Raw genomic sequence first — 12,202 nt, 5'->3', positions numbered from 1 at the left:
CAGAAGAAAGTCAATTGATCGCTCTTGACCATCTCCTACCTGCTAGGCACCAGCTGATCAAATTTTATCTTCACAGAAACCCTAAGAGATTGATACTTTAATGTTCCATTTTCTGCAGTAATATACTGAGGTTCAGGGAAATCAAAGGTTCTTCCAAGGTCACAGTTATATATATTCTGTATAGTACTCGATTTGTTTAAACTACCACACTCAGCCTCCTCTTTGTCCTTCATGGCTGGTTTTAAGATGTCTGCTCTCGTTGTCATAGGTACATGGCACTGGCATGAAGCTGTCTATCTCCTCCTATAATCCACGAATTGAAAATCTTACCTTTGCTTAGCAGCACCCACCCATTTTGCAGAATCTTAGCCCCGCTCAAAACTGGGCAAATTTTGTGTTGGACAGCGGCACCTAGTGTCTAAACTTGGTACTGCTTATCATCTAGGCTTTAGGGTTTATGGCCTCGGAAACCCAGTAGAGAGTCACTATGAGTTGGGCAGTGCCTTTGAGTATTTTATTTCACAGTTCACTCAAGAGCCTTGGTTGCACATAGATTAAACGTTCAACTATAACAGAAAAGTTGATTGTTTGAACCCACCAGTAACTACATAGCACTGAACCCCATAAGGTTGCTACCATTCAACTACAAGTTTAATGTTCACTCACAGCTGTGTCAGTGGTTTCCAGCCCCCGCTTTATGAAGAGCCTGAGCACTGATGAAGGAAGCATTTTAGGGGACCTCACAGTCCTTAGAGAAGAGAGTGTGTTTAACAACAGTAGGTGGCAGAGGAGATGGTGTGCCTGTGAGCTCCGTCTGGGACATCTAGGACATGTCCCCTAGAAATCCCCATCCCTAGAAGTGGTGGCACCTGCAGACAACCACGAGATCAATGAGGAAACATGGTATTGTTACATGCAATCAAGTTGGAACCAACTCCTCACCAACCCTCCACTGAGTTTGCAGAGGCTGTAAATCACACAGAAAGAGACTGCCCGTCTTTCTCCCTTGGAGCAGCTGGCGGATTCAAACCATGTGCCTTTGGGTTGGCAGTGCAGCTCCTTACTACTCGACCACCAGAACCCCCTCTGAAAAGATGAGATGAAACATTTCAGTCAGAGACAGCAGCTCCCCAAAATGCCCCAAGTGTCCAGCAAACGCAAGGTTGCCAGTCAGCTTCCCAGTCAGCTCCAAATTCACGACAACTCATAGACAGCAGAAAAAAGTGCTACCGTCCTGCTGCTATTGTTTGACACAGTCACTGTGTCAGCTCAACTCATGGAGGGTCTTCCTCTTTTTCTGACTGTCCACCTATCCCAGGATGATGTCCCTTTCCAGACGCTGGCCCCCACAACAGCATGCCCAAAGTATGTGAGACAAAGTTCTACAACCCTTGCTTAGTGAGCGTATGTATCAAATATTGTATGTTGTTGTTGTTGCATGCCATTGAGTCAGACTGATATTAGCTGACCCTCCAGCAGGTTTTCAAAGACAGTAAATTGCACAGGAGGACATTGCCTATCCTTCTGCCATGGAGCAACTGGTGGATTCAAACCATGTGCCTTTAGGATTGCAGTGCAGCTTACCACTAGGCCACCAGTTGTTGCTGTGTACCATCGAGTGAGAACCGACCCATAGCTGACCCACCAGCAGGTTTTCAGAGGCAGTTAATCACACAGGAGGAGATTGCCCACCCTTCTCCAATGCAGCAGCTGATGTATTTGAACTGTGTGCCTTCACGATTGCAGCTCAGCTTCTTAACCACTAGGCCACCAGAGCTACCCAAATATTGTATAGGACATACTTCTTCCTGGAGAAAAGTTATTTGTTGTTTATCTGGAATTTAAATTTAACACATATCTTATATTTTTGCTTGTAGCCCTACTAGAGAAGAGGAAAGTAGTTTGGTCTGGTGAGACTGGCAAAGAATAGTCTTGAAGAGTCTCAAATACCAGGCTAAGGAGATCAGTCTTTATCTTATGAGCATTGAGAAAGACTTTGTGCTTAGTTTTAAAAGTAAAGCAGAAGTCAATTGCCACAGAGTCAGTTGTTACTCATAGGGACGCTATAGGGCAGAGTAGAACTGCCCCATGGGATTGTCACGGCTATAAACATCACAGTGCCACATATTTCTCTTGTGGAACAGTTAGTGGATTTGAACTGTTGACCTTTCAATTAGCAGATGAAAGCATAACCACTGAGCTATTGCCAAATTCCTTCTATTCTTGGTACAGAGGAGGGGCAGAAGAGAAGTACTTTCTCATGAAGTTATACCAAGGTCATGAAAATGAACCTGGGCCCAGGGCAAGAGGATGTAACAGAAATCTCACCCTGTTATACCCACAGCAAATGCCCCATGGCTCAGAAGAGGGAGAGGTACATCTAGCTGGAAGCTGGAGGAGGGGGCACATGGTCTGGCTCAAAGAGACTTTCTGTCGGCCGATGCCATCTCAGCTCCTGTGCCCCAGATGTGCCAACCGAGCTCTTTGTCAACTCCCTACCTTCATACCTGCTCCCCTGACAAGAATGCTCATTCTTCCTCATGGCACCCCACTCTCCAGGGGTCCTCCGTGATTTCATGCAATGCCTCCCCATACCCAGGCTGGGTTACATGCCCCTCGGGTCCTTGTACTTACCCTCTCAGTACTAGCATTTTGTCACCCTTGCTGTTATTGTGACTAGATGCTGCTTAGTCTGTTTTGACTCAGTGATCCCATGGGACAGAGGAGAACTGCTGCCCAGAGGGTTTTCTTGGCAGTAATCTATACAGAAACAAATCTGCTTTCCACAAAGCCATTCTGTGAGTTCAGACTGCTAACCTTTTGGGTAACAGTCAAGTACTCAACCATTTGCACCCCCAGAGCATGCATTTTTTTATTTTTAATTTTTTAATTTTATTATTTTTTGTGCATGTACTGTCAAATCAGATCTGATTGGTACAGGAGTAAATTGTCCCTCCTTCTCTAGCGGAGCATCTGGTGGATTTGAACTGCGCACCTTTGGATTGCAGTGCAACTTCTTGTCACTAGGCCACCAGAGCTCCCTCAGGGCAAGCATTTAAATATAATTCATTTTATCTTCTAACCACCCTTTTGAAGTAGCTGTCATTATTAAGACCATTTTACAGTTGAAGCAAATGAGACACAGAGAGGTTAATGATCACAAAGGTAGTAAGTAGTGAAGTCAGGAGTTGAACCAAGAAAGGCTGACTCTAATGTGTGACTTTAACCTCTGCACCACTCCACTGCTTGCAGTAACATCGCTGACTGAATTTTAATAGGAGGCTTGCAGGGGCAGCGTGTACCGGCTGGTGGGTGCATGACTGGCATGGGCAGTCACATGTGCCACTTTCTGGATAAGGGTGCATAGCTTTTCCTTAGCTTCTCAGAAGTGTTCATGATGCTCGAAAGGTTGTCATCCCAGACTGTTTGCTTTTCTGATCTGAGCACTACGAGGTCAGGGCTTGTGCCTGAGTGGTTGCTGGATGCCCAGTCATTTGGAGATAGCTTTCTGGGTGGCTGACAGATGCCATGGACCAGTTTTTCCAAAAAAGACATCATGCTGGGAAAAGTAGAGGGTCAGGAAAAGAGAGGAAGCCCTCAGCGAGATGGATGGGCAATGGGTGACTGTAGCAATGGGTGTGATCGTGTTTGAGCTCATCAAGGGTGGTAAAGGATAGGACAAGATTCCAATCTGTTGTTCACAGGATTGCTGTAAGTCATAGTGGATTGAGTGCCTAACAACAGATGTCTTAATGAGCATCACCTTGGCCACAAGTACCTGCATCCAGCTCAACCACATCTGCACCCGCACTTTAGCAACTGGATCCTCGTCTGATCCAGGGCTCACCACATCATCCTGAGTAGTGCCCAGGAGATCCAATGTGCCTCTGCATCTCTCCATGGAGGGAACGTTCTGTCCTAGGACCCAAAGATGTGGACCTTAGCGGTGCTTCCACGCAGACTAGTTTTGAGTCCCAAAGCAGCTGATGTGTGTCTTTGGGTAGAATTTCTCTTCTCTGGATCTCAGTCCTTATTTACCTCACCCAAGTGTGTGGAATAGAGTGGAGTGGAATGGAATGGAATGGAATGGAATGGAATGGAATGGAATGGAGTGGAGTGGAGTGGAGTGGAGAGTGGAGTGGAGTGGAGTGGAGTGGAGTGGAATGGAATGGAATGGAATGGAATGGAATGGAATGGAATGGAATGGAATGGAATTTCTTCCAATTAGCTCATCAAAGCGTGGGTCCCTGAGGGGGATGCAGAAGGTGTAAGGTGGGCCGTCTCCAAGAACTTACTGTCTGGTCTTCAGGGTCTGCACCTAACAGTCACTCAGTGTATCTGTATTTGTCAGCTGTTGTTGACGTGCTGCTGGAAAACAAACAGCCCCAAAACTCCAATTTAACATTTTAAAAAGTGGTTCTTTTTCGTGCTTGTTGGTTCTATGACTGTGGTCAACTGGAGTGGCCCTGGGTCAGCCTGAGTTGGGTTAAAGACTTCATGCGTCACTCATTCTGGAATCACAACAAACCCTCTTCATAGCAGATGACAGAGGCACAAGAGGCCATTCAGTCAGCAAGCATATGCGTCTGCAATGCCTCTGCTTGTATCCTGCCCTCTAGATTATTCCAGTGACCAAAGCAAGCATGTGGGCAATTCCATCATCCACGAGACAGAGACATATACTCTGTCTGCTTTTTAGAAGTGCTCTAAAAGCACGTGGCCAAAGGCATAGGTGTGTGGAACTTTATTACAGGGAGGGAGGGAAGAACTGGGAACCAAGGACCAGGCCCCCTCAAGGGCAGCAGAAACAGGCGCTGGGCCCACGGTGGGAAGTGACCTCGCTAACCATCTCCTCTGTTCCTCGGCAGGAGCTCAGTGAGTTCAACGCCACAGCCATAAAAAGCCCCACCAACACGGTCACTGTGCAGGGCCTCAAAGCCGGCGCCATCTATGTCTTCCAGGTGCGGGCACGCACCGTGGCAGGCTACGGGCGCTACAGTGGCAAGATGTACTTCCAGACCATGACAGAAGGTGAGTGGGGTCCAGGGAGCAAGCGGGGGTAGAGGACACTCAAAACTCAAACCCATTGCCCTAGAGTTAAAACAAACTCAGAGATTACCCTCCAGCAGGGTTTCAGAAGCTGTAAATTGCACAGGTAGAGATTGTCCGTCTTTCTCCCATGAAGCCACCAGTGGCTTTGAACTGCCTGAGAGGCACAGACTTTAGGTCAGCAGTGCACCTCCCTGTGGACTGCAGCCCCAGAGCTCCCTGACTCCACAAACAGAACGAACTCAAGGGCCACCATTCCTACCCACTCCTTCGTGCAAGTCGAATAAAGCACCACTCTCTTCTAGATGCCAACCCTCCCTTCCTCCTGATGGGAACTTCTGTGCAGAGTACAAATTGCACAGACATATTTGGAAGCCTTGTTTTTGATCCAGAAAGGATGCCGATTTCTTAATTACTACCTGGTCAGCGAAACCCTTTCCTTTTCCAGGGCTTTTGGGAGCTCAACCCTAACTTCTATTCCCTGACCTGTGTGTTTTTTCTCATCCATAATATGAAGCATCATATTCTATTTCAGAATCAGCCTATTTTAACCATATGCTGCTCCAGTAAGTATAGTTAGATTGACAGCTGTTCTGGAGCCACGTAAGAGTTCAGCAGGAAGGAGTGCAGGGATAGATTAGCGATGCCTACCCTGGACAGGGAAGTGGGAGGTTGCAGCACATATGCTGTGTCTCCCTAGGACAGTGTGAGCAGGACTCTGAGACTCAGACTAAAGGCCGCCCTGTGCTTTCTCCCCAGCTGAATACCAGACAAGCATCCAGGAGAAGCTGCCACTTATCATTGGCTCCTCAGCTGCTAGCTTGGTCTTCCTCATCGCTGTGGTTGTCCTTGTCATCGTGTGTAACAGGTGGGTGGATGACACCTGGCCCAACTAGCCTGGCTATTCAAGCTGGATTCTGCACCTCCGCTCAGTCATTCCTGGGTCTCATCCATCAGTGTTCATGAACAAAGGAGATATTCCCACAATTCCCTGGGGCAGGGGAAGACTCAAGTAGGCCTGGATTCCCACAAGTGGCTTATTACTGCCTGAACGCCAGTCAGAAGCAGCCCATCCCTTTGTGTTAGGCATCACCCTTGGCATGTCCACTTTTCAGGAGAGGTGGCTCATTAGCACAAATAGAATGCACACAGTGGGCAGGAAAGACTGTGGGGTACAATGAATGTAGGACACAATGGGGAGGGCTTGCAACCACTGCCTGACTGGTTTGAAGCTCACTTCAAATAGGACCATACCTGAATGTCAGAGAGGAGGCCAAGGAACCTGGGTAAGGTCCTTAGAAAGATGAGGAGGGCTTAGATAGAAATGAGCAAAGGAAAGGGGTTCTCTCCCCGCAAAAAAAAAAGGGCTTTTCAAGTCCCAGGTGAGTAAGGGGACCTATTATTCCCTGACTTCTGCTAGGCATAATGTAAAAAGATACTCTCTTCTTCCTTAAAGCCTCCCTCTTTAGAACAGACTGGAGCCTGAGGAAACATGACAGAGCCCTAGGGACTTCTTTGGAGGCGGGGGATCTTACATGGGAGGTGGCTGTACTCTTTGGAGGCATCTTAACCAGAGAAGGTGCAGAGGTCAGAGTGAGCCTGGACTTGAAGTGGGAGAAATAGGAAGGATAAATGGGCCAGGAAAGGTGAGACTGCTAGGCAGGGAGCAGGCAGGAGGCCCTCTGGTAGGTTTTGAGGGCTTGCCCGCCCTTCTCCTATTACCCACTGTGGCTCCCAGCTCCCCGGGAACCTCCAGGTGGCTCCAGCCCTTTGCTCTTGTTCCAGAAGACGGGGATTTGAACGTGCCGACTCGGAGTACACGGACAAGCTGCAGCACTACACCAGTGGCCACAGTACGTACACCCCAGTGGGGCCAGCCCCCTCAGGCCCTGCACTGCCATCCTCTAGGACCACTCCAGCCTCCATTCACTTCCTCCTGCAGCCAACCTGATGGACGGGCTGTTCCATAGTGTGCTAGGTTCCCTGTCACCCCCAGGCCTTTGCACATGCTGTTCCCTTGGTCTGGAGCACCCTCCCCTCTTCACTTTACCTGTTCACCTCTCACATGTCCCTCAGGCCTCAGCATGTTCGAAGCTCTTCCTTTCCCCGCCCCACCCTGGGTTTAGAGCCTGCCCTGCCTTACCTCAGGCCACATTGTGAGGATCATTAGCGGCTCTGATTTTATATTGGGAACACGGGGGGTCTCAAATTGTGTCTGACGTCACCACTGACTCACTGGCACAGAGTTGGCACTAGATATACACTTGTGGAATGAATAAATGCATTAAACTAAAGGAAGGAGTGAATGAAGGTGGTCCTGGAGGTGGGGAGACAGAATCCCTTCATTCCACTTTTGTTCACTCTGTGACTTCAACCTCCCAGTTGTTCCTCCCCTGGAGCTGCCTCGCCAACCTAGTATCTTCATGTCTTGTCCCTTGACGTCCCATCCTACCACAAGTCAGCGCTGAGGGCCTGTGCATCACATACACAGAACAGTTGTTCCTGTCCACTAGCCCAGCAAAGAGAAAGCAGGTTATAAGAATTGTTTCCACTTGACCTTGGAAGAACCAACAATTGTAGGGAGAAAGAGCTCACTCAGCAAAAAAGAATTCCAAATGGTGGGTCCATTACAGATTCTCAAACTGCACTCAGGAGGGGCCTCGGGGTCTTCAGCTCCAGGGACTGTGACGGGGTAGAGGAGGCCATCAGCACAACCCTCCATTCTTCAAGTATATATTGAGGGCTTATTATGTGTGTCAGGGACTGTTCTAGAACACACATAAATAAACCAAAGGTTTCTGCCCTTGTGCTGCTTACATTCTAATGGGAAGGAGATAATAAAAAACACACATAATAGGTGAGGACACTTGGATGGTGTGTTAGAAGATGAAAATGCTGATGAGAAATAAGGAATGTATAATGGCGTAATAGAGAGCCATGTAGTAGGTTGAGATTTTAAATGGGCTGGCTGGGGTTGACCTCTTTCAGAAAGTCTCATTTGAGAAAAGCTATGAAGGGGGAGGAAAGAGCCTTCCATGCAGAGAGAATGGCTAGTGCAGAGGTCCTGAGGTTGTAGCAGGCCTGGCAGGTTCCAGGACCAGCAGAGAGGCCTGAGGGGCTGGAACGGAGGGAGGGAGGCAGGAAGAGCGTGCAGGTTTCTGTATGTCCTTGCAGGGCAATTACCTTGACTCTGAGTCCAGCAAGAAGCCATTGAAAGGCTCTGACAGAGGACTGATGTGCTCTCAGCTAGTTTGGGCAGGACCTGACATACACTGTAGTGAAATGTGCTGCGGACTCAAAGCCTGCATGTCTCAGGCAATTTGAATCCACCAGTGGCTCCTCAGAAAAACGTGGGCAGACTCCGCCTGTGGTGATTTATAGCCTCAGAAACCCAATGGAGGGTCACTGTGAGTCAGAACCGACTCCACCACAGTGAGAGAGAGAGGCTGATGGAGAGCAGACTGAAGGGGCTGGTACTGTGGGTGAGGACAGAGCAGGAAGACCAGTGGGGTGGCTGACGGGGAAAATCCAGGTATGTTAATGGCAAGAAGAGGTGGCAGCAGTGGCTACGGCCAGTATCCCATGAGTGTATACTGCAGGACCGGATGTGGGATTCCTAAAAAGGAGCAGAGCCGAGAAGTTCTAAGCATTAAGCCTCTTGAACTTCTGATTTGAAGTGAACTCTCCCAGGCTTAAAAATAGTTGATGCACAGATGGAAAAAAATAAATAAATTATTATAATTTCTTGAAGGTAATTTAGGTAAGTTTAACTGATATGTGTATGGAGGAAAGCTTAAAAGCAACGGAAAAATCACAGGGAAAAGATAGACACATTTATACAGATAAAAACCACCTGTGCAATAGAAATAAAAGCTACGTCAATTACGTCACCCCTCCAAGTTCTCCAAGAAGTCAGTCCTGTTGTCCACGTGGCTAAACACGCCGGGTGCTTTCTATGTGCCAAAAAAGTATTTTCAGACTTTCTTGTATCTAGAGTCTGGTGGACAGCAGTGAAGTGTGCAGCTGCTAACTGAAAGGTCAGCAGTTCAAAACTGCCAGCTGCTCTGCAAGAGAAAGATGAGGTGGTCGGTGTCCATAAATATTGGTGTCCTTGGAAATCTCTGAGGCAGTTCACTCTGTCCCATGGCGCTGCTATGAGTCTGAATCAAGCTGACTGCAGTGAGTTTGATATGTGTGTGTATTTATCCTTACAGCTGTGCGCATCAGGAAACTGAGGCACAACGCAGTCACAGAGCCACTTAGGACAGAAGTTAGGTGTGACTCTCGGCTGTCTGGCCCCAGAGTATAGACTCTTAGCTTTTCTGTTTCTGTCTACATCCTGTTGCCATTGTTATTGTTAGGTGCCATCAAGCTGAATATGACTCAGAGCAACTTTATGAACAATGGATCTGAACCCTGCTCTACCCTGTGCTATCTTCACAGTCTCAGACATGCTCAAGCCCATCATAATGGTCACTGTGTCTGTCCACCTCATTGGAGGTCATGCCCTTTTGCTGATCCTTCACCTTTCCAAGCAAGTTTATTTCCCAAGGACTGGCCCATCTTGAAAACATGCCTGAAGTATGTGAGATTATGTTTCACCATCTTTGCCAGGAGCCCTGGTTGCACTTACTCCAAGATAGTTTGTTCTTTCAGTAGTCCATGGGATAGTCAATATTTTTCGCCAATAACCACAGTTCAAAAGCATCCAGATGCATAGGAAGCATTTGAAAAGATCATGACTTTAATTGGGTGCACCTCAGTCTTTAAAGTGATACCCTTGCTCTTTAGCACTTTGTGGTTGTTACATGCCATTAAATGAATTCCAACTTAGGATGACTTCATGTGTATAAAGTGGAACTACTCCACAGTATTTTCAAGGCTGTGTTTTTGGGTTTTTTTTAAACAGGTTGCCAGGCATGCCTTCCAAAGCACTGATGGATGGATTTGGACCACCAGCCTTTCTGTTTGCTAGTCATAACCGAGCACTTAACACTTGGTGCAGCCCAACCTATGTCTGTCTCCACTCTACTGAACACCCACTGTTTTCAGATTTGGGAGAACATGGCTTTTGAGAGCATGAGTCAGCAAGGAAGCAGGTGACATCAAGGGTTTAATTTAAAAATAGACCCCAGGATGTGTCCGTGGAACAACACATTCTAAACACAAGCTCCTCCTCCCTGCATCCTGAGCTGTAACATTAGCTCTGAGCAGGTCTGTGTTCTTTCCAGTGCTCCAGCCTTGTGATCCCATATCCCCCCAGTAGCCCTGTGCAGTCAGGAGAGAGGGAGAGGTTGGCATGAGTCACCCACACGGGCTGCTGTATGCCCTGATTCAGCAGGTGCCGAGTGAGTAGTGAGGTGTGGGGCCTGCATGTGGAGCAGAACAACCAACTTGTGTCTTCTTTCCCTGTCCACAACCACAATCCCTACCACAGGCCTGCTGCTGTCCTGGGAAAGTCACTGATCTTCTCTCATCTAAGGCTGGACATTTCGATATTGAAAGTGATAGGAATGTTATGTTCTTCATAGATTTTTGTGTGGATTAAATCAATTCATGCATAGTAAAGTGCTTTAATAATAATAGTATTCCTTATAACAAGCAACATGTTCAGTGTTATATGTGTGCAAACTAATGTATCAAAACCAAATCCCAAACTACTTGCGGGTATCAGCAGTAATCCAGGGCAAACCTGTACATGTCAGAGTAGAAATGTGCTTTTCAATGACTAATTTTTTTAAAAAGCGATCACCAGGCTTTTCTTCCAAGATGCCTTTGGGTGGACTCAAATGCCAACCTTTTTGTACAACAGCCAAGCTCTTAACTGTTTGCACTGGCCAAGGTCAAGTTTTGTACTGAAGTTTTTATATAGAATATTTCATTTAACGCTCAGAATCTCTTTCAATAAATTTCTTACATGCCAGTTCAAATTGGTCTCTGTAAAAATGAACATAAAAGAGACAACAAAGTTATCCTAAAACGTTCAATTTATTTTATTTAAGACTTCAAAGTCAAGTCCTTTAAAGCCAAATCTATTTTTTTTTATTTTATTTTTTGTGCGTGTACTGTCAAATCAGATCTGACCAGTACAGGAGGAGATTGTCCCTCCTTCTCCAGCAGAGCATCTGGTGGATTTGAACCGTGCACCTCTAGGATTGCAGTGCAGCTCCTTGCCACTAGAGCTCCATTAAAGCTAAATCTTTTATAAAGAGCATGTTGTTGTTCTGTGCCGAGGAGTCGGAATCCACCCATTGCTGACCCTACAGAGGTTTTTAAAGGCAGTAAATTACACAAGAGAACTCTGCCCATCCTTCTCGGGCAGAGCAGCTGGTGGATTTGAACTGCCTGCCTTCACGTTGGCAGTGCAGCTCTTACCGCTAAGCTACCAGAGTTCTACTATAATTAGCACAGGTAGTGGAAAGCAAGATACTTTATTATTATTATTTTTATTATTATTATCAATGAAAATGTACAGAGACTTTGGATTTCCATTCATTCATTGTTGCACTTTTCTCCCTACCCACCCCTTTCCTCAGTTTGTTCTTCTCATCGAAAAGTAAAAGAAATTATTTCATTGTTATACATTCCCTCCCCCCAAGTCCACTCCACTATGCAGCCTTCATTGTGGACTCCTGTCATGACAAAAATACCTAATCGCATATCCCTTTTAAACAGTTCTCTCCCTCATCTGTTTCAATGCAGTGTACATTATTTATCCCATCTTATCCCCAACCCCAATGTCAGTCCTGTTTTACAACAGTGGCACTATGCGGTATTTGTCCTTTTGTGACTGAGATATTTCACTCAGCATGATGTCCTCTAGGGTCACCCATTTTGAATAATATTTCATTAGTTCCTTGTTTTTTAATGCAGCAGAGTGTTCCATTGTGTGAATATACCACAGCTTCTCTATCCATTTCCTTTTTTTATGGGAACTTAGATTGTTTCCAACTCTTTGCTGTTTTGAAAAAAGCCACTATAAACTTGGGTGTGCATATATCTGCTTGGGTGGTGATGTTGTTGTTGTTGTTATGTGCCGTCGAGTCATTTGCGACTCTAGCAACCCTATGTACAACAGCCCTAAACCCTGCTCCATCCTGTGCCAATCGCATTGCCTCTGACACACCCATCCCGATTACCCCAGTCACTGAAT

At 46.7% G+C, this 12,202-nt stretch overlaps 1 protein-coding gene across 2 annotated transcripts in view; it reads left to right on the top strand.

The window, feature by feature from the left end:
• EPHB2 (EPH receptor B2) overlaps positions 1–12,202 on the top strand; it is a 175,095-nt gene that overhangs the window by 146,807 nt on the left and 16,086 nt on the right. The window contains exons 6-8 of one of the 2 annotated variants that reach the window (XM_006883544.1): positions 4,869–5,031; positions 5,809–5,917; positions 6,835–6,902. In XM_006883544.1, the coding sequence (XP_006883606.1) occupies positions 4,869–5,031; positions 5,809–5,917; positions 6,835–6,902 (340 nt within the window). The remainder of the gene's footprint in view (positions 1–4,868; positions 5,032–5,808; positions 5,918–6,834; positions 6,903–12,202) is intronic. The other variant, XM_006883545.1, reaches the window with a different exon arrangement.

Source organism: Elephantulus edwardii, unplaced genomic scaffold (assembly GCF_000299155.1).
Source record: "Elephantulus edwardii isolate Elephantulus edwardi_28Jun2011 unplaced genomic scaffold, EleEdw1.0 scaffold00028, whole genome shotgun sequence".
Taxonomy (NCBI): domain Eukaryota; kingdom Metazoa; phylum Chordata; class Mammalia; order Macroscelidea; family Macroscelididae; genus Elephantulus; species Elephantulus edwardii.
This window is presented reverse-complemented; position numbering and strand designations above follow the sequence as displayed.